General features: G+C 38.2%; 2 protein-coding genes across 2 annotated transcripts in view; one reads left to right on the forward strand and one right to left on the reverse strand.

The window, feature by feature from the left end:
- The window catches only part of LOC150081896 (lymphocyte-specific helicase-like), a 74,288-nt gene extending 54,811 nt beyond the window's left edge, over positions 1-19,477 (forward strand). The window contains 1 exon segment of the mRNA XM_090379385.1: positions 18,304-19,477. Within this exon segment, the coding sequence (XP_090235511.1) occupies positions 18,304-19,477 (1,174 nt within the window).
- LOC150081895 (uncharacterized) overlaps positions 1-27,226 on the reverse strand; it is a 199,343-nt gene that overhangs the window by 135,711 nt on the left and 36,406 nt on the right. The window lies entirely within an intron of this gene.

The raw sequence follows: 27,226 nt of genomic DNA on the forward strand, positions 1-27,226 counted from the left end.
TGGACTAATGTGGCAAAGGTGACATTAGGAATAAACTTTAAACTAACAAGACTCTTGGGGTAGTGGACTATCTGGAATGCTGCATCAAAAGATTCCAATGGCATGTTTTTTCCGCCTTGGGATCCGAAGTGACATTGATAGTAATATCCAGGAAGGTCACAGGGACAGCATACCTGATGTAGAAGCACAAGTCTCCCCCGGCCAGGCCAGCAAACCCTCTCTTTCTGCCTCTTTTTTTTTTTTTTTTTTCTCTAACAATTATCCTAGATTGGGGCTCCCCTGGGCCAGGGGAGTCCTCCTCCTCTCTTCACCTTGCACTTATTTTCTTTTCCTCCCTCGGAAACTCGTTCCCCAGGGATCAGGGCGAGCAGATAGTAGGGAAGGCCTTGCCTTCCCGCGGCAAGGGACTTGTACCTGGAGGCGGTTGTCCAGGTGATCGCTACTTCTAAGTAGCGAAAAGGTGACAACACTACAGAACGCGCACACAAGCTCAGACAAATTTTTCCTGTCCTTTTTGGAGAGGGCGCTGTATCGTCCAGTGTGGCTCATGTGTTCTGAATGTGCTCCTGCTTTTTGAGATATTTAATGCGTTCATTGACAACCCCCTTATGTGTAAATATGTTTTCCTAGAAGTTAAAGTTGTGGTGAGTTCATAGGTGATTTTTTGGTTGTTGGGACCGTGGGGTTGTGGAATTATTTGCATGAGATTATATTACAAACTGAGTAATTGATTTCATAGTCGTACATTGCATTGCATAGTGCTTATACATATATCACTGAAATCTCCCATAGAGATACCATTATCCCATAGACTTTGTATGGATGATAATGGCGACTTGAAATATTCCATTTTTTGAAATTAGTCATGGAGACGGAAAACATTTACTAGCGCCATCGCAGTATTTTGACTTAATATCGTTTGTTCATTAGTTTACTTAAGCCTTCTGCTGGATAACATAGTGGGCTTGTTTGGGCTATCATTTCTCAATCTTAAAGTTGATATTTCTCCTCATCTATTGGTCCTTGGGACCCCGTTATTGGTAGGTGAGGATCTTATAAAAATACTTAATTTCAAGAATTTTTCTGGCGCCCTCAGGCTATTAGGGACTGAGATCTAGACACTGCTTTTCGAAGATTTCAGAACTTCCCTTCCACTTTCCATCCAGCTGGATAAGTGAAATACATATTAAACATAGACATATTGATATAACTCTGCCTTTAGGGTACTAATGAGTATCCTATTAGGATTGAGAAGACAAGTTTAGAACAAGAGGATAGACAATAGTCGTGTGGTTTTTTTTTTTTTTTTTTTTGCCTACACTTATCTGACATGGATACTGACTTGGACCATGACCAAGTTAGGATACTGACACAAGATATTGACATTGAGAATTCTTCTGGATCAGAGTCTACGGATTCATCTAAGAAAAAAAAGGGATGCAGGGGGAAGAAAACTCCCAAAGCTCCTAGAATTACTCAAGCTCGAGGAGATAAAAACATTGTGGTGGAGAGTCCCTCTGTTTCGTTGGCTTCTGAGCCGCCGATGGTCATTGTCGATAGTAACTCGATTCCAACAGAATCTTCTGAAGATCTTTCTCTAACAGAGGGATTGGACCTGGGTGGGTCTTTGAATGCTTCAATTGTATATGCGACGGTTGCCAAAATCAGGAAAGCTCTGGGAGAGTTTCTATCAAAGGATTCTAGCAAGATAACTAAGTCTGCCTCTAACCGCATTCATAGTCTATGGGCGGATCTAGAGGCAGTTACCACCGCAATCTTAATTGACAATGAACGACTTAAGACCAAAGCATCTGAATTGGAAATCAGAGCAGGTCTTTTGGACAAGATGATACAGATCCAACGTGATCTACATCCTCATAAGACTTTTACGGAAGTTGTTCGTGGTGGGACAAAGCGAAATAGACAGACTCCTGAAATAACAGAGATTCCTCTGCTAACGTCTTCAGTGGAGGTGGCAGCTTCTTCGGGCAGACCAATTGCTGGTGAAGATAGGATGGATTCCGGAAGTGGGATCTCTGATTCCGAAAACATACTAATACTTAGGCCCTCAGCAGAATCTTCCCTGGCGTCTAGCCAGGATATCAGGAAGGCAGTTACTGAAGTGATTAAAAAAGATCACAAGGACATGAAAATCAAGGGTGTACGTCTTTTGAGAAATAAAGGTGTGTTGTTAGAGACAACAAATCCTGATGATGCCAAGAAGATCTCAAGTGCTTCTGCATTAAAAAAAGCAGGATTATCAATAGAAAAACCCAGATTGTCCGATCCTACAATTTTGATCTACGGTGTCCCAAAGGAATATTCTAAGGAGGATATTTTGGAGGATTTAATTAATAAAAATTTAAAAGACTTTGGTTTTAGCCAGGAGGAAGTTAAGAATGAGATTACATTCAGATTTAACTCTGGCACCGGAACCAGAGTGACCAATTGGGTTATTGGTTTCAGCCCACGCCTTATGGGACACGTGATTCAGAGTGACAAAATTTATCTAGGTTTCACGTCACATAGATTTCGTAAGTTTACACTTGTAAGCAAATGCTTCAGATGTCTAGGATATGGTCACAGTGCGCAGTTCTGTTCCCATAAAGCTGTATCTTGTGGCCACTGCGGGGGTGGAGGCCATGTTTTTTCTGACTGTATTCACAAGGAGGAACAACCACAGTGTGTTAATTGTAAACGTAGAGGTAGGGATTGTAATCACTCGGTCAGGGATAATAAATGCCCTGAGTATCTTAAAGCTGTTGAATTGACAGACCGAAGAACCAGACATGAATAATACAACGGTAATTGATTCAACAAGTGTTAACCTGCAATACGGCGAAATAAAAATTCTTCAGATTAATGGGCAAAGATCTCGTGCAGCGGCGGACGAGATTAGGAAAGCTGCTGATGATCTGGGGTTTGATATTGTATGCTTGCAAGAACCGTATTACTCTTCTCAGGTAGGGGGTTCAGCGTATAAAGTTATAGGATATCCAATTTCGGCAAGGATTATTGCCTCAAGTGACGATCGACCCAAGGCCGCCATAATTATCTTTAACAGTGAACTAGTAATAACAACTATCTCAAGTGAATGTTCTGCTACCACAGTTTGTATCCTGGTTTCCTCCAGGGACCAGTCGTTTTATCTGGTTTCCCAGTATTTTCCTCCCTCAGAAGATATTCAGCCAGCCTTACACAGACTTGACAGGGTATGTAGCAGATTTTCAGCTAAAAACTTACTAATTACAGCAGATTTCAACGCTAAGTCTACACTTTGGAACAGCGGCTTTTCTGATGCTCGAGGCGAGCAGTTGGTTGATCTGATCTTGGATTATAATCTCTGTGTAAAGAACTTGCCAAATAAACCATATACATTCTCGACGACAAATGGTGAATCTAATATAGATGCTACTTTAACCTCCATTAATCTGGTGGATAGGGTGCAAAATTGGGACGTCAATCCGTATCTAATTAATAGTGACCATCGAGCAATCACCTTCTCGATTTTACCGGAGGATAGGCAAGTGAATATAACAATAAGGGATTTAAGGCGTTTTCGGATGGACAGAGTGAACTGGACCAAGTTTCGTGAATATCTGAATACAATTTTTAATGGAGATAACAAAGTAATCATTAACACCTTAACAGCAAAAGAATATGTTTTTCTGGTTCAATATCATTTATATCAAGCGATGGCCTACTCGACGAAAAGAAAACAGACAGGAAGAACTTCTGTCCCATGGTGGTCTTCGACACTAGCTGAATTGAGACAACAAACTCAACAAGCACGAAAAGCATACCAAAGGAATAGGCATCTATCGGACGCAGACACTCAGGCTTTGAAAAATGATTACAGAGACTTGAGGAAGAGGTACCATAAAGCAATTGCTGATAGCAGGCAAAATTGTTGGCAACGTCTGGTGAAGGAAACAGGAAATGCTGACCCTTGGGGTATAATCTATAAGCTTTCAAGAAATAAACTTTTGTGTGGTGAAATTTACAACACGATAATTAGAGAGAATCAAGAAACTTCGGACTGGGAATCTACAGTCGAAGGGATAGTGAGTAGCCTATTTCCGGAAGATTTGCCGTTTATGGACAGCCCTGATCAAGCGGAAATTAGACGCATTAATCGTGAATATAAGGGGACAACCGAAACTGCCATTTTTAATATGCTTGAGCTAGGTGCTGCAGTAGCTAAATTGAACCATAAAAAATGTCCTGGCATTGACCTCATTGAGAATCAAGTAATTGGAAAATTTTATGAATTCTTCCCTGAGATTTTATTAAACTTATTTAATAAATGCCTGCTAGAAGGGCTTTTCCCTCTCGAATGGAAGCTTGCGCTCTTAAAAATCTTGCATAAACCGGGAAAGCCAAAAACAAACCCCAGAGCATACAGGCCAATCTCTTTATTGGCAAATCTTGGCAAATTATTTGAAAGGATGATTGCCCCAAGGATTTTTAAATTATTTACAGAACATAATCTCTCCTCTGATTGCCAGTTTGGATTCAAAAAAGGACGTTCCACTGAGGACGCAATCTCAACCCTGCTGACTTACATTCAGGAGGCAAACAGCAAATATGTTCTTGCTGTTTTTATTGACTTTGAGGGCGCTTTCGATTCCCTTTGGTGGGAGAGTGCTCTCAGGTCACTGCAACTGGCAAAGTGTGATGACTACCTGTTCAGAGTCCTCAGATCTTACTTTAAGGATCGACAAGTTAGAGTATGTGCAAAGCATTTATCATACACGACTACCGTTTCAAGAGGATGCCCTCAGGGTTCAGTCTTGGGACCTCTCTTTTGGAATGCAGTGCTAGACCAGTGGCTCACGAAGGATAGCGATGAGTTCATCAAAGTTGCATATGCAGATGACTTGGTGGTGGCGGTGCAGGGAGGATCAAGACAAATTCTCGAACAAAAAATTCAGTCAGTTTTGAATAATTTAGTGGCATGGGCGGGTTTGAATAAACTAAAGATTTCTGTCACCAAGACCAATTTCATGGTGTTTAAACACCACTTCGATTATGGAAGGCCGCCAAAGGTAACCCTATATGGTACTCAAATTCCATATGTACAGAACACCAAATATCTGGGTTTAACTTTAGATGATCGTCTCAGGTTTCATGTACATGTCACTAAAATCAATGAAAAAATCAAAAAGTTCGTAGCTGCAGTTGTTAGAATTTCCCGCAAGGAATGGGGTTTATCCAAAAAAACTCTGGTATTGTACTACAAGACGATATTTCTTCCCATTGTAGATTATGGTGCTGGTATTTGGTTTGCGGCTGCTACCAAGGTTACAACTAAAGCCAAGCTTCTGTCCCTGCAACGTACAATGTTGCTTACAGTTATACGCGCTCCAAGGACAGTGTCGACAAATGCCTTACAGGTTATTGCAGGTACCATCCCCTTGGATTTACACATTATTTTCCGAGGTATTGTATATAACTTAAAGAAGGGAAGGGCGTTACAAATATTGAATATCACCTCTAATCCAAATAACAACATAAAGGAGGAAAAACGTAGAATTTGGGGCGAGCTTGTGAATTGCTGGCAGCAACGTTGGGATTTGAGTGAGTATGGAACCATTACAAGAGGCTTCATTCCAGCCGTAAGCTTTGCAATGGACAGGAGGGTGTCGTCTTGGTTTGCTCCCACCATGACAACGAGTTACTTAATCACTGGACATGGCTTAAGGGCCAAACTATTTGAAAGAGGATTAGAACCTGACCCCTACTGTTCGTGCGGTGAGGTGGAATCTTGGAGACATGTCATCCTTGAATGCGGACTGTATACTTCAGACAGGCAGGAATTACTAAATAGGTTGCCAAACCTCACGGAGAATAATTTACCTCTCTTGGTTCAGAGGTGGGACATCTTTGCTTTGCTTCAGGAATTCTCGGCCAAAGTTTTTAAAAGAAGACAGGAGCTAAGAAATCTATTGCAGGATACCAATTAAGGGAAGTGCTGCACATTTGACGACAGAACACTTCGTGTAATGTCATCTTTATAGGATGTTTCTTGTCTACAGCGAGATGATCTTCTGCTCCTGGACACCCAATTCAGGCTTGCATTTGTGGATGGACTCTAAAGTGGAGATAATGTTAATGTTAATGTTTCTAAGTGTTAAGTTAATGTAAGTGTATGTATTTGCTATTTGCATGTAAATAATCGTATAATGTTGCTTTTTTTTTCAACAAGTGTACATTGTTCTTAGTTGGAAAATTTTTATTTTTATTTTTTATTTTATTTTTATTTATTTTTTTTTTTTTTCGCTGGCCTCCAAGTTTGGGCAGCCTTGGGGGCGGGATTGCTGGCACCTACCAGTATAGCACTACTTCCGGTAGGTGCAGGATTTGTGCATTACAGCACACATAGAGAATGGTGGATCCAGGTGTTAGTTAATCCCTGGTGGCGAAATGGCCTGAAATAACACTCTTTTTTTCAGGCCTGTCTTGCAGACGTTCTGAGCTTTCTCAGGAGTAAAAGGTGGAGATGGGCTTGTGTCTAGGAGCCACCCTTCATATCAGGACACACACAATCAATGTACAGAAAGACTACAGTATATATAAGAGCATGTATATAAATCTGTATATAAATATTGTATATAAATTGATTAATATTGTATGTAAATTGATTAAGATAACTTGAGAATGTATATACAGTTGTGTGTTAATAAATAATAAAAAAAAAAATGTAATCAACCACCGACTTCTGATACCACTCCAGATTAACAGATTTATATCTGGAACTTGTTCCTGCCTTGCTGATCTTGTTTGACATGGATAAAGACATTTTTTTTACTTGCTATTTTATTCTTTATTTCTTCGTCTTCTGCTGTCCTGTCTCGTGTGTGTGTGTGTGTGTGTGTGTGTGTGTGTGTGTGTGTGTGTGTGTGTGTGTGTGTGTGTGTGTGTGTGTGTGTGTGTGTGTGTGTGTGTGTGTGTGTGTGTGTGTGTGCTGTTGCCGGCACTAGGGTTCTTTTGAATGGTTCCAAACTCACTTTGGATATTCAGTGAGTGACTGTTGAGGTTGGCCATGGTACATGCGTAGTTGTGACCTACCTCCCCGCAGTGGTGAGACGGACAGGCTTTCCAGATGATCGCCTGCCTGGTGATCAAACGGCCAGAAACAACTAAACAACACCACACACACACACACACTGCACAAACATCACATTACACACATTTCTAGCCTTGTACAGAGTTCTGATGAATACAGAATACCTTTGTACACTGATGAATACAGTGTACAAAGGCGGAGTTGAATTTTCGTTCAGGTGCCGTCCTGTATAAGATACTATACATGTCTATATCCCCAATACTTCTTACTTTCCCTCTCTCTAGACTGCTTTGCTCCCCACACTAACTTTACTACTTTTTTATTTTTTATTTATTTCTTTATTTTTATTATTATTTTTTTCTCTGAGGCGACCCTGGCGGAGACAAGCCAGAGAATAATGGGTTGCCTGGCTGCCTGCTAGCGTTGTGTGCCGGCAACGTGGGTCCCACTAGGGGCCCTGCGGCCAAATGCCAGGACATAACAACAGAACCCATTATAATACTACACACTCAACACAACACTTTCCTAGCATTTACAGTAGTACAGTACTGTATTTCTTTCCTTAGGTCCTAGCCACTGAAATCTCAGGAAAGTAGGTGGCAGGACCTGTCAGAGTACTAATTCCTTACTGGTAACACTTGGCAAGCCTCCCCATGGCGCGGTATGGGCAACGTCGAGTCCCATCAGGGGCCCGACGGCCAATAAGCTAGACGAACATAGTGTTAGGGTCAAGCGCCACCTGTGGTTTCCCACATCTGCGCCATATGTACACTGTGAAGAAATACAGTACTACTGTAGATGCCAGAAAAGTGTTCTGTGTTGAACGTGTAGTTTTGCGTTGGGTTCTGTTATGTGTCCTGGCATTTGGCCTCAGGGCCCCTGGTGGAATCCCACGTTGCCCGCACACACCACTAGGAGGTAGCCAGGCTGCCCATAATTCTCTGGCTAGTCTCCGTGAGGGTCGCCTCAGCTTCCTGAGCGGAGACCAAGTTAAAAAAAAAAAAAAAAAAAAAAACCAATACAAATAATAAAAAAATAAATGAAAACAAATACAACTGTACCAATACAAATAATAATAATAATAAAATAAATTAATTAATTAAAAAAAAAGCGATTAGATAGAGTGAGGCAGTACAGAAGTACAGAGGTAGTACAGGGTGTACAGAAGAAGAGGGGGAATGAAAGTAAGAGTAAGGGGATCAGCCGAACAATGGGCACAACAGACTACACTATACACGATCCACACACTAAATCTCTGGCTTGACAGTCTTCTGTCAATCGATACAGAAAACACCGCGGAGATGGGAGAAATTCCAGGAGCCACCAGACCCTCAACATACCAAATATTGTATTTCTTCACAGCGTACATATGGCGCAGATGTAGCAAACCAGAGGTGGCGTCTGACCGTATCACTATGCGTCCCTCTCTGAGTCATTTGCGCCATTTGTACACAAGTGGGTGACTCATGGTTTCATCACCGTGCACTTTTTGTAACATCTCCAACGTTTCTGCACCATTTTTATCGAGCAAAAAAAAATTAATAACAATTCTTTGCTATAAATTATCAGTCATTTTTCCGCCGAAGGGTCAAAACACTGATTCACTTAGAGGCACAGTTCAAACAAAGCTTAACCGATTGGCCCGAAACAGATCTGTACAGGAAAAAACTAGATACAACACGATATGAATGTTGTTCATATGCGCAGTAGTAAGGCGTTGGTAAGCAACGATTCTCGTTTCATTTTAGCCGCACTGCACCTTGTAGACTACGGAGCTCCACAGTCTCCGTTTTCATGGGAGAGCGGAGGCACATAAACTAAACGTTGTTCGCCTTGTATGGTACAACACGAACGCACTAAATGGCTCAAAGAACAGTAGAAATTGGTAATATGGAGTGAAGAATCTCGATACATCCTATTAAGATTAGAGAGGCGATGTGGAGAATGCCTAGAAAAAGTATGCTGCTGAAGTGCACTATGTAAACGATGAAATCCTGAGGAGGTGGGGAGTTATGGTGGGGATTCTGTTTCTTATGGTATGGGCTAAGTCCTCCGGTGATTCTGCGAGGAATCATGAACGCCGACACCTACCTTAACATTTTGGACAATTCCATGCTATTCCTGGTCAATTCCTGAAACTGATGACCTTTCTTTTCCTTTGACTACAGATACTTTGGACATTACCCATTTCATAACACTGCGGTCACTACCTGAAATTCATTCCTGCACTGTTATGTTTGTGATATATTTGGATCCTCGGTGAAAACCAAGTCGTGTATATTAGTACAGTGTTAAGAATGGTCGCAATTCGTTTATGATGTCAAGTGCGGACGGACATAAATCGAGGATTGCCTGTGCTCCAAGTAGCTATTATTTTTTATGAAAATCCTGTTGTGTAACATTCATGTGACCCATAACGCATTTTGGCATTTTCGTGAAACTAAACCTTTTCCATAAGATATTTTGGTATTACAGCGTTTATAGGCGTTATTGAACTGTACCTGCACTATAAGTTTGAAACGCTGGCTCAGAGAGTAACAAGGAATTTTTGATATATGTGAATACAACGAAGAATAAAGCGAATCACATCAGACATTGTGCATGTTGTTGGTGAATTTAATAGGTATTTGGCATCTGTCTTTACGATGAAAGACTCTTCATGCTGAGAAAAGGCTGTGTGAGTGAGGCTGAGTCACATGAAATCAGTAATTTCGAAATTATTGATGACTGTTTATTAGAAAAACCATTCGAGCATAAAGGCAAGTAAGGCTCCCGGAGTTGATGGCATATACAGAGCAATTTTGAGGGAGGCCGCCAAGGAGTAGACTGAACCAGTGAGGCTAATTATGAGAACATCTTTGGCCTCAGGAGAGATTCCTTGGATTGGAGAAGTGCCAACCAATCGCCAATACAAAAAGGTGGTTCTAAGAGTGAAGTCGGTAACTACAGACCAGTCAGTCTGACTTTAGAGATAGGGAAAAACTTAGAGCGAATGATTAAGAGCGCAATCCAGAGACATTTCGATAGATATGGCATTCTGATAAACACACAACATGGTTTTGTTAAGGAAAATCATGTTTAATTAGCAGTCGGCTATTTTGACACAGTTACTCATGAGTTGGATATAGGGAATAATTGTGACATAATTTATTTGGATTTCGGTAACGCATTTAACTCAATCCCTCATGAGAGTTTACTGTATAAGCTGGAACATGTTGGAATTACTGGAGGTGGACTGTTGGGTGGCTGTAGGGTAGAAGGCAGAGGGTTGTGATTAATGGATATTCTTCAGCTTGGTGAAAAGTCAGAAGTAGGGTCCCCAATGATCGGTTCTTGCACCTTTGTTATTATTACTTTTTTTTCTTTCCTTTTCATAAATGACATCAACGATGAGATGGAAGGTATGATGTTAAAATTTTCAGCCGACGTAAAGATTGGTAGAGTCGTCAATAATCAGTGCCAAGCAGCGCTCCTTCAGGATGACGAACAAACTTCAAACATGGTCAGAAAAGTGGCAGCTATGTTTTAAATTAGCAAAATGGAAGGTCAAAATGAACTTGGGGAATAGCAACACCAAAATAAATTATACACTTTTTGGGGTTGAATTAAAAACAATAAAGGAAAAAAATGATCTGGGAGTTACAATACGGGCAGATATGAAGTTTTGAGCAGTGTAAATAGGCGGGCAAGAAAGCCCATGGTGTCCTATCGATGATTTATCGAATATTATCCTGTAGAGATATAGAGTTCATAGTCCCGCTATATAAGGCAACTGTGAGACCAATTTGGAATACTACGTTCAAGTATGGACACCTCGTCTGAAAAAAGACTTTGAGCTTCTTGAAAGAGTCCAAAGACGGGCAACACACATAGTGAGATCGGCAAAAGCACGACTGTACAAGGAAAGACTCCGATTATAGATAACCTGATTGAGATTTATTGCTCAGAGAGGGAATTAGTTAATTGGGGTGGAATTTTCACTGTTATAAAGAATTCCAGAACAATGGGCCATAAATTCAAATTATAGGGGAAAAGGTTTAGACTGGATTGTAGGAAATTTTCTTTTAGCCAGCGAGTAGTCGATTGATCGAACAAGTTGCCTTCTTAGATAGTGAGCCTGACAGTGTGAATAAATTCAAAGGTCAACTGGATAGTTACTTATATGAGAAGGGAAGCACATAATTTGTATTTTCTGATTTACTTGTTTTTTGTTCTTATTTATTTTTATTTTTTCCAGTGTAGCAAAAGCCTGTGGCTTTCTTGCACTATATGGCGAATACTATTACTATTCAAACAGACTATCGTAAACTCATAATCTACTATACATTTTTCAAAACCATTGAATATATGTTTATTCACGACACTGACCTTGATTATACCAATAAAAATGTATATCATTCGAATTTTGAACCAGATATCATTATGATATTTACCAGAATTTAATGAGTTAATTTTTAAATACGAAATACATTAACTGATGCATCTGCGTAAATGATTGAGTTGAAAATCATAAGAAAAACAATGACAGCTAAGCAGGCAGTGAAATAAATACACTAAAAGATTTTCGTATGTTTTATTACTTCGCTATACCTAATCAAATCGGGATGCAAGCTCCTTTTTTCAACCTCAACTATTCCTTGACTGGATTTCAAATATTACAGGCCGGTCGTTAACAGAACACGGTATAGCCTAGGGTAAAATAAAATGCCTACTTTGCATGTGTAATAAAAGTATATTTAATGTGTAATCATTGTACCTCTTATCATTTATAACAAGCATTCTCGAATATCTTTAAATACAGTCGACTTCTCAAACACATTTATTATCCAATTAAATCGCCACAAGACGGACCAGACCTCCATTAGGAAAGTGTGATCTGAAAATATTGTAAGTGTTCTTGTTTATACTACGGCACAATTATCAGTTCAGCGGAGGTTACAATAAATCATCAATACAAACGTTAACCGTATTTAGTAGTCACGGGCTTGAATCCCGCTACACTCAAAGAGCGTGTGCTACTGGCACTCTCGCTTCTGACCACTCGGCTACATCAGGCCTGGTTTTATAAAGTAAACTAATATCAAGCGGTTTTATGAAGTAATGATTTCTAGCGAAAAACGTTGCTGATGACCAATTTAAATTAAAATTCTAGCATTGTACATAATGGTATTGTTAATTCTTATTTTAAAATAGCTTTTTTTTGTTTTCTTTTATTAACTATAATACTCATATCTTTAATTTGGTAATATTTTTGAAGAGTTGACTTTATCAAAGATATCTGAAATGTGTGCAGGTAAATGTTTAATTACTAAATGTTTAGTACTATAGTTACAAGTTCAGTATTCTTTTTAAAAATTCCACATGCAACGCAGCCAGTAATATGCCTGAATAGGTCAACTTTTAGATATACTGACGTATTTTGCGTTTATAAACTATAACACTAGAACATTAATTTTACTACATTAGTGGGTCTTAGGCTTTTGAAAATAAAAGTAGTCCCAAGTAGCTTTATATTTTTCCCTTTCCTGCTTTTCTTAGAAATTAGGTAGCCCTTCTAAGTCTTCAAAAGTCATTGTAATCTGGAGAGTGTATCCATCCCTGATGTGCATAATAATGTGGACCTCTGAACAGCTGTTGGTTATGGTCCATCAGTTCTGAGATTAATTCTTCTGATAAACAACAATAATAATTCATTAATTTAGAAATTCTCTTCTGCTGTTATTATTTTGTACATTGAGTTGTTGTATATGCACTCATAAATTTTTGTACAGAGCATTTGTTGTATATATGCATCCAACAGAAATCCACAACAAAATAGAAAACCTGGGGGAAAAAAAGTGTCAATTTTTTTTTATTTCTTTTGCACTGGGCGAAAACAGTTGTATCTGTGGATTTTCAAATGCACACAATCTAGTCTTCATTCAGTGATTGTACTCTCCAGCAATTGGTGTGTCCCTCAGCATATGCGGCACATCTGAGGCAGATGATTCCAAACTGTCTGCCTGTGACATGCAAATGTAGGCCAGTCAGTAAGTTTTTCTTATCACACATGAAATTAAATTTTGTTTTCCCAGTAATATACTGTACATACCACTTTTTGATTTAGAACTATATGGAAGTATTCAGCATTAAAGTGCTGAATGAGTCACTACTTTACAAAAATCTTAAGGTTATAGCTAGTTGATCTGTAAGATAAATGGGTGTCTGTACTTTGCATCTTGCAAACAAATATGCAATGTTATCGCCCAGAGCACGTTTTCAGATTCTTTATGAGAAACATTTGGAAAAATTGTTAAAATCTTGCCTGTACTCCAACTGAGATTGTTCAAAGGTTGGAGAATGAAAATGAGCATTACTTCATTGTGCCACATACATTTGTCCAGAACAAAATACTTGAACATTGTTTTTGCAAAAAATACAAGATACAAATCCACAACTATGTTCTGAGCATGTTCTAGGATGTAGACCTATTTTTAGTAATATATGGCACCTTCCTCCCAAAATTATTTCTTCCTTTAGTCAACATCACTCTAAGAACATGAATTTTGCAATGATCACAGCTTTTTTTTTTGTTCATAAAAAATATATAAACATGAATTTTAAGAGGGGAAAAAATGGATGAAACATGGAGGAATTTCAGAGCATTTAACTATACAATATTTCATTAAGATGTGTTAAGAGCAAAACAAATGATATGAAAACTGATCTTTTCTTTAACATATTTGCTGCATTTTATATTTGTGAGGGTCTTTATGTGTGCTGTGGGGCGCTGGAACAAGTAGGCATTGGTTTTTTTGTAAATGTAAGGGATTTCATCTGTGCAGAATCACCACTCCAAGAGCCATCAGCATCTGTGTTTTTTTTTTTTTTTTTTTTGAGCTCTAACAACAACAGATGCATTTGAACGAAATTCTGATTCCGCATCATTAGAATAAAATTCTATTTCAGTGTCACGTGATATATAAAGATTTGATTCAATGTTATCAGCTTCAATATCCATTCCCTTTTCAGTCCTTTTACCCCAGGCTGTGGTTCTATTATAACAACCCTCTAGGGTAAAATTTTAAAGGAAAACACTTTTCACACAAAATTTTATCAGTAGATACACACAAAGGATGATGCTTTGTTTTTCATAAACTAAAGAATTAAAGTTCGGCAAGCATAATCTTCAAACAATTTTACCTCTCATCAACCGCAGGAATTCCACCACTTTGCTTATTGAAGGCTTGAAACCCACGTTTAGTCTTTGATGCAAAGTTTCCGGCATCCCCCACCCCCACATGTCCTTCAACCCATGCACGATACTGCTCGTACTAATACTAACTAACCAGCACTACTACTAATATAATATAATAATAATGCTTAGATTAATACTAGCTGGTGGGCGACTCTCACAACCGGTGTAATACGCCACCACTCTGCTTATTGGAAGTTTGAGGTGGTGAAACCAATGTTAATCTACAGAGCAAAGTTTATGGCTTCCCCCACCCAATCTCCTTCAATCCATGCACGGTATTAAATACTACAGGTTTTGACATAGTTCGTGTTTGGGGGTTTCTTTAAAAAAAATTACACTGCCACAGATATCAAATTTAGCAGAATACGTTGTTTTATTTTATAGTTAGCTGGTTAACGATAAATCTGCAAAACTTCGCTTAAGTATCAATAATATTAACAGTACTTCACTCTATTATTTTCAATTGAAGTATTTCGGCGCATTAGCAACAAAAGTTATTAGTATTATTTTCGAGGAGGATACTTAAAAACATACTATATATTGAAGATGAACAGTATGTTTAAGTAGAATTTTTATTAGAGATCCCAGTATTTCGAGATTCTCTAATAAAAGGATCGTAAAGAGTCGAGAATATAAAGAAATGAATAATTCTGAAAGCCACTATTGTGTGAACACAATGGTGCCAAATAGTGAATACAATTTCTAGCTGCGCTTGAAATCCCATTGCTAGCTCAACAAATAGTATCTAAATTTATCCTACCACCACTGCTGCCAGCTTTCTAACCTGTATCGCACATACATCAGACAAGCTGAAGCTAAATTGCACTAAAAATCTTCAGATTTTCAATCGATCAACACGTTTCAATTGCAGCATATTACCTATTTTGCACTCAACATTATCATCACCAAGTTATTCAAGTAAATTGAATATACAAAATTTGTGATCTAGTCAAAATTGAACTTATGTCATCATTAACTGAGTGAGTTGGTGAGTTTAGCGATTATATAAAATGTCACAATAGTATCCACTTACCTCATTAGTACCCACAATAGTACCCACTTAATCCATTATTAATAACTATAAAACTATGAATTATATTAATGCTGCTTAAAGATTAATAATTAATATTAATTATTAACTTTCGCTATGCAAATAAAATTCAAAGTCCGAATTAACTAGCAATTTTCGGGTTAATTAAAATTAAGAATAGCATTCCTGTGCAAAGAATGTAGAATATAAAAAACGCTGGAATCTGAATAGTGGCAACATTAAGTATTTTCCTGATATAGTGAAGGATCACATAAACAGTAATTAATCAGAACAGAATAAACATTCGTGTAATTGCAAATACATATTCAGGTACTCCTATAATATAGCGTCCAAAATTCCCAACATTCTTAGCGCATCAGCGCCGGTCTATAACTGAACATGTGATTACTCCAGCCGACTGCTGTGATAAAAAAAAACCTGCTCCTCGGGCTAGCGTGTCATCTAATCTGTTTACTCATCTGAATGAGTTGTTAGAGTCAACATAATATATTATATCGTGGGAAATTTATTATATTTTGAGTAATTCGGGAAGAATTTTTTAAAAAATTATTATTATTTTACTTAGCCTTTTTATTTTTACCTTTCTGCGCTTACAGCAGTGATTTTCCGCTACTTATAGTAATTATAGTTTTATTTTTAACTTCCGGCGCTTACAGCCGAATATTTCATAGTCAGCGATGATATAAATTTCTTTTCCGCTTTAAATTATATTCTAACTAGCAGCAAATTAATATGCAAGACTCGTATTTAAATCCTAAAATTCTTCTTAAAATATCCATCTTACAATATAAAAAAGCGCTTATTACAATGACGATTCTACAAATCTTGACCTTCCTCCGCGAGACTCACGAATGGACCCCCATCTCCACCGCATGTTATCCTTTGTTACACTCCCTGCGATGACAAGCCTGGTGGTATTGTAGTTTTTGCCAGTGCTAAAGTAATAAATTACGCTTTTATGAAGATATGCTAAAAATTTTGTATTTTGTTATTATTTTTTGATAAGTAACGTTTGGCTGTGTTGCTTTCTATACCAAATTTCCGCACGGTGTGTAAATATGCATTGCATTTAATCCCACGGCCGAAAAAGGTAATTATTCATCCAACTCATTTATTAACTCTATGACGGCCGCCATTGAGGCTTTTATTCTTTATTAACAGCGCTCTCCCACCAGAGGGAATCGAAAGCTCCTTCGAAGTCAACGAATATAGCCATTTCATATTTAGCCCTCAAAGCTGATATGTGGTTAACTAAAGAGACCAAGGCGTCTTCACAGGATTTTCCCTTCTTGAAGCCAAATTGGGATGGAGACATTAAGTTTGACCTTCAATTAAATCTGCTACTCTGGGTGCTAACAATCTTTCAAATAGTTTGCCAAGGTTTGCCAAAAGAGAGATGGGTCTGTATGCTTTGGGATCAGATTTATTTTTGTCCGGCTTGTGAATAATTTTGATCAAAGCTACCTTCCATAGATTAAGAAATATCCCCTCAGTAAGACATTTGTTGTACATAGAAGTATTTCTGGAAAGATTTCGGCAAATTTGATAATTACAGCATTTTCCACAAGATCTAAACCCGGACATTTATGGATATTTATTTTGCTTAGGGCCAGCTTTATCTCGGGAAGAGTGAAGAGATCCGCTTCATATGAGGAGTGGTAGGTTGAGTTGCTATTCCTGATAGATATTTGTTCTGAAGTTTCTGTGGTGAAATCGTCCAAACAAGCGATCCAGGATGGCGTTAACTGAGTCATTCCAGTTAGTGGTTTCTGTGTCGTTGTTCACTACAGTGTTGTACACTTCATGAGAGTGATACTTGTTTTTGCTAATTTTATATAATAGATCCCAGGGATCAGAATTTCCTGTGGAATGAACTAAGTGTTGCCAGGAGGCAAGTTTTTGTTTTGCAATTGTATTTACGTATTCGTTCCGCTGACGTTTATAGATATTTTTTAGTCTGGTGACTTCTGGTTCAGGCCAGGACCTTCTCCGTTGAAAGTCTCTGCGTGCTTTGTGTACTTTTTTTCGCAGAGTGGAAAGTTCGGCTGTTCACCATGGAACTGTAGTATGCTTGCTAATTTTCTACTTAGCGGAGCGTTCTGTAGCACGAAGTAAGGCAGCCTGTACATAGAATGTATATTCTGAGGCATTGAACTGGTTCAAAGACCGGCGAGTGTCAACGTTAAAATCCTGGTGAATTGAAGACGTAAATAAAGGCCATTTGATAGTTTTGATAGAAAATCTTCTAAGATCTTTTGGAGGAGGATAAGGAGGGGGACCTGTAGTATTTGGAAGGAGAGATACCATAAAAGTGATTGCTCGGTGGTAACTGTTTGTGTAGTCAGTATGTATGGTCCAATCAGAGCCTCGAGGATATGGCGAATACAGAAGAACCTAACAGCGATGAATGGGTTCCTTTAGATATCTTTGAAGATAGCTTTAGCTGTGGCGCAAACAAAGGGCATCTCAGTTTCCCAAAATATGATCAGGGAAGAAGAAAGACTGCATTCTGAGTCTTTGAAAGAAGAAAAAAAATTAATTAAGGCCTCGAAGAAAGACACACCTGATGACAAAGAATGGCGATTTTAACAGCTGCATACCTTATTATACCGTAACTGTTATGCTGAATTCTTACAGCATAAAATAAAAGAGCAGACACAGCACACAAAGTCAGAAGCTGAAATACATAATGGGGAATTAAAAATCAGGAGCCAGATTTGAACACATACCAGGTTGAAAGTCAGCAATCTAGAAATGCACTTGTGAATAAAAGAATATACAAGAAGAGAAAAATTAGTGCAGGTAGAAGTGTGACTTTATCTGAGAAAGCTATCCTAGGAAACCCATCACCAAATTACGCTTTCTTATATAATACAAGAAAGCGTAAATCAGTGGATGCAGATTTGACATTTGCCAGTTCAAAATTTTTTCTCGTGATGCAATCAGTGATTCTATTGTGCTTAATACGTCATTCACTGAAACTCATTGTCATCGGCTCTCTAACAGGCAACCAGAATTATTCCAGGGTGGAATTATGAGATCATATCAGTTAGATGGATTTGAATGGTTAAAGATGATATATGAAACTGGTGTGAATGGTATTCTTGCTGATGAAATGGGATTAGGGAAAACAATCCAGTGTATTGCTCTCATTGCTCACCTAGTGAAAATGGCAGTCCCTGGTCCATTCTTAATTTGTGCTCCTCTTTCTACTGTTACCAACTGGGTTGCAGAATATAATAAGTTTGCCCCTAAAATTCCTGTTCTTTTGTACCATGGAGTGATTGAAGAACGCCGAAGGCTGTTAAAAAACATAGAAAAGTCATATATAGTTGAGAATAATTTTGTTCATCCAGTTGTATTAACTTCCTATGAAATTGTGATGAAAGACAGGAAAATATTGTGCACGTTTGAATGGAGGTACCTTGTTATAGATGAAGGGCACAGAATAAAGAATTTTAAATGCAAACTTCTCAGGGAGCTTAAACAGTACCATTCAGCCAACAAGCTACTGTTTACAGGAACACCACTGCAAAATAATCTATCCGAATTGTGGTCTCTGCTGAATTTTCTGATGCCCACAATATTTGATGATCTTGAAGTGTTTGAATCTTGGTTTGATGTTGCATCAATAGCTGATAAAGAAGGCGACCTTTATATTATTACTCAAGAACGGGAAAAAGAAATAATAACAATGATGCATAAGATTCTCACGCCTTTTGTGCTCAGAAGAACAAAAACTGATGTACTTTTAAATCTGCCAAGGAAGAAAGAGCTCTTAGTATATGCCCATCTAACACCCTTCCAAGAGAGGCTTTATTGAGCAACACGAGATAAAACAATATTACAATTTCTGTCAAAGAAAAAGGAAGAAAACGAAGAATTTTCTGTGTATTTTCCTCTAGTAAATGGTGATAAAGAAATTAATTCAATATTTCCTGAAGATTTATTTAAGGAAAATCATTGCCCAATAAATATAAGAAATACACTAATGCTTCTTCGCAAAATAAGCAATCATCCATACCTTGTGTTGTCCCCACATGTGCATAGATATGAAGATGATTTAGTTAAAGTTTGTGGAAAGATGCTGATTCTGGATAGTTTATTAAATGCTTTGTAAAAAAGAGGACACAAGGTACTGCTTTTCTCACAGTTCTAGATATCCTGCAAGACTACTGTGAAATGCGAAAATTTAAGTATTGCATCCTTGATGGTCGCATGAAAGTAGCAGATAGACAAACTGCAATTCAGTCTTTCAATGAAGATCCTGATGTATTTATTTTCCTTATTAGTACCAGAGCTGGTAATTTAGGAATTAACCTTACAGCAGCAGATACCGCCATTGAGACTGGCAAAGTAAGCCCCAAATAGCAGGTTTTTTTATCACGAAACGGTCACAGTAATCATAGGTTCATTCGTAGCTCATGAGCTTGGAACGCCGGGAATTTGAGGCTTAATTTCGCTTTAGCCTAAATGGCTAACTCATATCCTTTGCAAAGTGTTTTAAAGTCCAAACTTTACAAAACTCATGTATTACAAAAGCTAACGTAATATATAATATGTACTAGACATATAAAACTTACCAATAATACGACAAATTCCTGGTGAAAATAGAATTTCCAAGCTGTTACATACACACACGTGTACTCAAACATAAACGAATTCTTTTGCTAAAGTAAAAAAAAGGGGGCGATATGGTTTAAAGCAGATAAATTTTTAAACAATTGGAATGGAAGAAACCGACAAAAAATACCGTAAAATTAGCGAAAATTAGCCAATGTAAACTTGTTATAAATATAAAATAGAACAAAATATACTAATGATTATAATATAAAACTGAAAATCAAAATGACACTGTCAAATTATGAATACTGAAACTTCGACAAAATGTTGCTATAAAAGATAGAATATATTGAAACCATGTCTTAAATAACCCGAAGAAATGTTTAACCATGAACGATCCTCCAATCGTATACAGTAAAATAACAACATATTTTACAAAAGAAAAGCACTATGAAATAGACGCCAATAAATAAAGTTAAAATTCATGTAAGAAAGGGAAGTGAATTAAGACTAAAATAGGTAATCAATTCTTGCCCTCAATTAATGTATTTTATTTTTCATCAATTGTTATAAACTTGCGGATAGCAGAAGACTATTGTACATATATACAGAGTGGTCCATAAGTAAGAAAGCTAATTTAAATACTTGCCAATGCAAATATGTATAAGTTACTTGAAAAATAGTTTATAATATACTTTTTATTGTTTCAGAATAAACAGAAAAATGAAAAGCATCATGAGCCTTAAAATCAAGGAGAGGTTTGAAATTTCAAAGGCGCATGCAAGATATGAAAATGCTACAGAAGTTGCACGCCTGTTCAAGAAGTTTTTTGGACATAAACCATGCACAATAAAGACCATAAAACAAACTGTGACGGAAATTGATGAAGTGGAATAGTGCTCCTACCAATACCTGGTAGACCTTGATCTCAAAGACATCTGCCAATTTGGAAGTTGGAAGAGAGGATATCAAAAGAAGCCAGGAGTAAAAAAAAAAAAAAAAAAAGGTCCTCAGGATTTGCTTAATAACGAGTAAAAAGTTGCTTTGAAGTTTTGAATCGAAACCTTTTTCTGATCGTTTATCAAAAGAAGAGGGAACCATCAGACAGAAACCTTTGTCACACCTAATCCATTTCACAGAATGATCTGCACTCGTTCAATTGAGATGTTTATAGCATCTACCGTTTCTCTAGCAATTATTAACGAATCATTCATTATGAGCTTTTCGTTGTTGTTGTTGTTTGGTTTTTAGGAGCATTAGCAACTAAGGCCATATTGCTCCGGGGATATGCAGTAGTCATTTCCTGACCTTTTCGCGTCCTCCGTATTTGGTGGTCACAGGTTCGAACCCCGATACTAATCAAGAAGCGTGTGCTACGCACTGCTGCTCCTGCCCACCTGGCTACGGAGGCGCCAGAGCTTTTCTGGAGTGGTTGTTGTTGAAGGACGTCCACTGCTTTGTTCATCCCAATGCTGTGACTGCCACGTTTAAAATTCAGCCACCCAATATTTTATAGTTGCAGATTCTCCTAATATATTTACCGTGTCTTCATGAAATTGTTCGATAACCCCTTTTTTGGAAAGTCTCCGCGTTCAATTTTTTTTTTTTTTTTTTATTTCTGCAGGCTCGCTAAAAAAAAAAAAAAAGTATCGTAAGCTATGAACTAACACTTTGGATGCATTAATTTAAAGGCGGAAATTTTGAAAAACACATATATACGCACCAAAAATACATCTCTGATCAGAAGCTAGAACTTATCAAAAAATGTCGTAAACATACCGGCTACTTTGTTTTGTATACCTACACTTTTAAATAACATTTAGCGCTTCGTCAGTAACTGCATCACGAGTTGGTTCGTACAATGCGATATAAACAGGTCGGCATGTGTACAAAGTGCTAGAATTGGCGAGAAGAAAGATTACACGACTTCGAACTACATTCGAAGTCGCATAATCCAGTAGTCGGCGGCAGATGCACTGGTACGAGTATCTCGGAAACTACAACTCTGCTGGAGTTCCCACGTGCGACTGTGTCACAGACGTATTGAGATTTGTCTAATAACCAAATAACATCCAGCCAACGGCGTTCCTGTAGTCGAAAAGAGCTCGTTCATTCGAAGGGCCAACGGCGGCTCACAAGACTTATGCAGGATAACAGAAAGGCTACAATCGTTCAGATAACAACTCAGTAAAACAGTGGTAACCAGCTAGACATTTCAGACCGCGCAATTCGTCGCACCTTGTCATGGATGGCGTATTGCAGCCCATGACCGAACAAAGTTCCACTCCAGTGAGCCAAAAACAAGACAGTATAGTTACAGCGTGCTTAGGAACACCACCAAAATGAACAGTGGGAAGGGCAAAAACTGTGCCTGTCTGACGAATCCGGGTTCTTTCTGTTTCGCGCGGACAGTAGGAGCAGAATATGAGAATATGAAGAAAACAGCATGAGTCCATATAACCATGCTACCAAGTGGCAACATTGCAAAGTGTTTTCGTGGTGCGCATTAGTTCCCCCTTGATACCAGTGGAGGAGCATTTGAATGCCACAGGTTATCTGGCAGCTGTTTCCAACCAGACACCTCTCTGCATGACTGCAATGTATCCATCTGCGAATGGGTCTTCTAACAGAATAATGCGCCATGTCACATGCCCAGGCTGTATAGAACAGGTCCCAGAACATGCGAGTAAATTTAGCTTACTGTACAAATGAGCACCTGAGAGATGAAGTTGAACGAGCTCTTCGGAGTAGAGATCCACAACAATTCAGTTTTCAACAAATGTGGGAAGCAGAAGCAATACAGCCAACATGGACAGAATCCATGCGACACGCTTGCGACACCTCGTCGACACGTTGTATTTATTAATTCCCTAGTTATTTTAATAAATCTTCTGAAACAAAAGGGATATAATAATGGACTATCTCTGATGTGAAGATTCCTAATAGCGATGTTTGTTTTTCAAGTTAAGAAAAATCTAGCCACTAAACATTCAGTGCATGCTCGAATCACAGCAACTTAAGTAGCGTGTCGGTCTGTCATCAAAGTCTGGACATGGCATAGAGCATGCATGACAGATATATAGTATTTAGTCACTATGCAGGCGCCTCCATAGCCAGGTGGGAAGAAGCAGCAGTGCGTTGCACACGCTTCTTGATTAGACCGGGGTTCGAGCCCGTCACCACCAAATACGGAAGATGTGGAAAGGTCAGGGAATGACCATCGCATATCCCGGAGCAATATGGCCTTAGTTGCTAATGCTCCTAAAAACCAAATAACAACAACAACAACAACAGTCACTATGCAATAATTAGTATTAGTATTGGCCTGATAGTAGATGGAATCCATAAACTATTTCCGTACCAACTAATCAACCAAAAAAAAAAAAAAAAAAAAAAAGCTGCGGTTCACTTCGTCTACTAGGCATCTATCCTGCAGGCATATGGCAGGTTATGCACCTACTAGTGTGCTGAAAACTCCTCGACAATTCTCCAGCTGACCTTTGACTTTCCCAAGCTGTCAGCCTCAATCACGCACGAGGGTAACTTATTCCAGTAATTAACAACTTACTGGCTGAAAGAAAGCTTCCTATAGTCCAATCTAAATCTCTTTTCCTGTAATTTAATAATTTATCGGGGCCCCGCTTAGTTCTGGAATAATCTATAACAGTACAAATTTCACCGTGATTTTTTACTGTCCCTTCTCAGACCCTTATAGACCTCAATCAATTAAGTCCTCTCTACAATGTCTGGTTGCCAAGCTGTAGCCCACCTATCCGAAATCTTTCCTCTGACGTGCTTTTTCGAACTCTTACCAAATGAGTTTCTTTGAACTTTTTCAAGAATCTCGATTTTTTTTTTTTTTTTTAGATGTGGTCACGTACGTGAACACGGCACTCCAAGTCCGTTGTCTTACAATCACCTTACAAGAGTATTATTATCTCTCTCTCTGTCTCTACAAGCAAACAATCGTTAAATCATCGATTGCTTATATAGATAGATAGGACACTATGGGACATTCTTACCAACTGTCTACGCTGTTCGGAGAACTTCATATCCGCTCATATTGTAATTTCCAAATTTCTTTCTTACTGTTTTAAATTCAACCTCCTCACTTAGATTTTATGTTATTTTGGGTTTGCTATTCCCAAGTACAAGACCTTCTGTTTTGCGGCAATGTTATTTGGAACTTTTTCAGCACTCAGAATATGTTCTTGTTTCTACTCCGACACGCCAACCAGGTCAAAAGAATAGTTTGCAATAAGTCATGAATACAATCGTTAATCGTATTTAGCAGTCATGGGCTTAAATTAAAGAGCGTGTACTACTGTACTGCGTTCTCGCTCCTGATCACACTGCTACGTCTTGAACAAGCATGGTTTTACAGATATAATACGTCTAAACTATATTTAATGGAAGCAATAATGATGGCGTGCGTTGTCGATGATGCAAAATTTGACAATAACAAGAACAAAAACAAGAATGATAGTATAGAAAATGTAGTGAGACAAAAATTTTCTTAATTACATTGAAGAGGGAGTACAAAACTTCTTCATTTGGAGCTGGCCCAAAAAAGAGGTTTATAAAACTAACCCGAAGACTACGAATAAATAGAATTAAAAAAAAAACAATCCGTATCATTCTGAGAAAAGTTCCATCCGACTTTGCGGACCACTTTGGTTACAAATATTGCTGGAGTACAGCAGAAATTTAATCTTTCGAGGATATGCACAACAATATATAAACAACAAACCAATGTGAAACATTAGCTACAAACAACATAAACTACAACTTAATGCATAAACTGTTTATATATATATATTTTTTTTAGCTAAAACAGCAAACTTCTCAGGTTCCTTGTTAAACAGGTGAAGAAAATGGCATTGGGGATGTTGCCTGAATTGGACCACCTAACTCAAAATACTGTTAACTTGAATGCAACAAAAAATATTTAAATGCCATAGAACAGTTGTAATTAAATACAACATAAAGATAACTTATCGGTCCAATATACTATGGAACCCGAAGCAAAAGGCATTTTCCTAAGCAGATTTCTTAGTTTAGCCAACCACTGTTATTGTTACTTCTGTCTATAAATTCTTCTTAATAACTGGTTATTAGCACAAAATAAGTGAGAAAGACTAATGTTTTATATTGTAGAAACAAGGTCTATTATATTTTAACAAGTATTATTTTTAGAAATATGTCAGCGTTTAAAAAGTATTGTATGATATTTTCAAAGTGAACTCATGTACGTAAAAATTAAACCAACGTAAAAAATTAAATATTTTATTAACTGAATTTATTATTATTAGCCATATGGTGCAAGCAAGCCTGGGGCTTATGCTGCACCAGCCAAAACAAAATTTCTGAATTAACCTAAGAGAGAGAGAGAGAGAGAGAGAGAAGTAGAAGGAATTCACCAAGAAAGAGAAGAATGATGATATCCAGCTCAGGACCCTGGGTGTGCCAAGCCCCTGGGATTATGAAGATAAAAAAGTAAACTACTGACACTGTTAAGAAAAATTTTGAAGGCTCTCTTATGAAAAATTTCTGTGACCAAATCAAAGGCAGTTCATGTGGTCATATGCAATACACTTTCTCGTTACCCGATGAATACTGAAATTTTAAATTTTATATGAAATTTCTCGTTAGTCCAGCCAAGGCGCCAGTCCAATTCAGGATGTCTGACCGAAATTTATTGAGCTCAGCATTACTCAACGAGGGCTCGTTTCATTTTATTTTTTTTTTTTTATAATCGAATGAAATCATTCGATGATATAATCAAATGAAATAATGGGATGATATCATCCGATCGATATAATCAGATCAAATAATCGATTGATTTGCTATAATCGAAGTAATCAATTATTCTCATCACTAGTTATAACATCCAAACGTATGCTAGTGATGGCGGTCATAGCTTGACTATTAGAACCTATGCATGTGGTACACCGATTTCTTCAGATCTCCCCGATAAATATTAACAGATCTTGGTGATCATATTATGGAGTCATTACGTGTAGTCTATTGACGGGGGAAAGGAAACCCGTGTTCAAGTATTGTCCTACCTGTTCGAGTGTTTCAAAATATGCTGGCGCATCACTCTGCTGGAATCGCACCACACATTAATCCAACGAAAGCTGATTGTACAATATCTCTTGCAGAAATCTGCGTAGAAATGCATAATATGTCTGTCATTCGAATAGGTAAGTTACAGATACGAGGCAAAAGAGATGTCACCGACAGTTCCAGCACGCTTTAATTCCTTCACTGATGCTGTGATTTCCGTGTGCGAGAAGAATTGCCATGTAACCATGCGACCGTTGCGACAGATGAACGTGTGTCCTCACCACCTCAGAAGTGGAACGTACTTCGTCGCACTACATGATTTGGCGCATTACAGCCTTAGTTGCTAATGCGCCAATAATATCCAAATCAAATCAAAATCAACTACATGATTCCTCACACGGGGGTGGGTTAGTGGCTTATTCCTGCGGCGAACACCCATGGCATTCCATCTAGAGTCAGTAATCCCTGAGTAATAGGCTCCTCCGTAGCCGGATGGGTAGGAGTAGCAGTGTGTAGCACACACTTCTTGATTAGACCAGGGTTCGAACCCGTGACCACCAAATACGGAAGATGCGGAAAGGCCAGGGAATGACCACCGCATGTCCCCGGAGCAATATGGCCTTAGTTGCTAATGCTCCTAAAAACCAAATAACAACAACTCTGAGTAACAAGCGTTAACTCCCCCCCCCCCCCAGAGCACAGAAACAAAACACTTTCGTGCAAAATGCGAACGTCTCTTCTGGAAATGCGGGTACTATGCATAGGATGGCCTGCTTTTGCTCTCAGTATTGCCTATTCTGCTTCTGACATCTACATAACAAGTGGATGATTTTTAATGCGTATACTGCCAAGTAACAAACATTCCATCTCTATTTCTCTCTCTCACTCACTCATATGCATTAATATCGCATTCACCCTGTTTTGTTGCAATATCCCGTACTTTAATATCCGAGATGCGCTAAATGCATTGCAATGTCACTCGACCAGCAGTAGCAAATATACATATTGCTACCAAAAGTCATGGGGATCCCCCCCTCCCTCCGATTGCAGAGAATTGTGTGAACCATGAAAAATTTAGCCTATGAAAGTGATTTTGGTGTTTAATGGTAATCCCGGAATTCATTTCAAGCGTGTATGCAGAACGATAAACACACAGACAAAGTTAGCTAATTTTCAGAAGGGAATATAGTTGCATGTCATATGGGAACATGGCTATGAGTGCTAATACTGCTTATGG

Source organism: Mastigoproctus giganteus, chromosome 8, assembly GCF_048544385.1.
Source record: "Mastigoproctus giganteus isolate SK-2022 chromosome 8, ASM4854438v1, whole genome shotgun sequence".
Taxonomy (NCBI): domain Eukaryota; kingdom Metazoa; phylum Arthropoda; class Arachnida; order Uropygi; family Thelyphonidae; genus Mastigoproctus; species Mastigoproctus giganteus.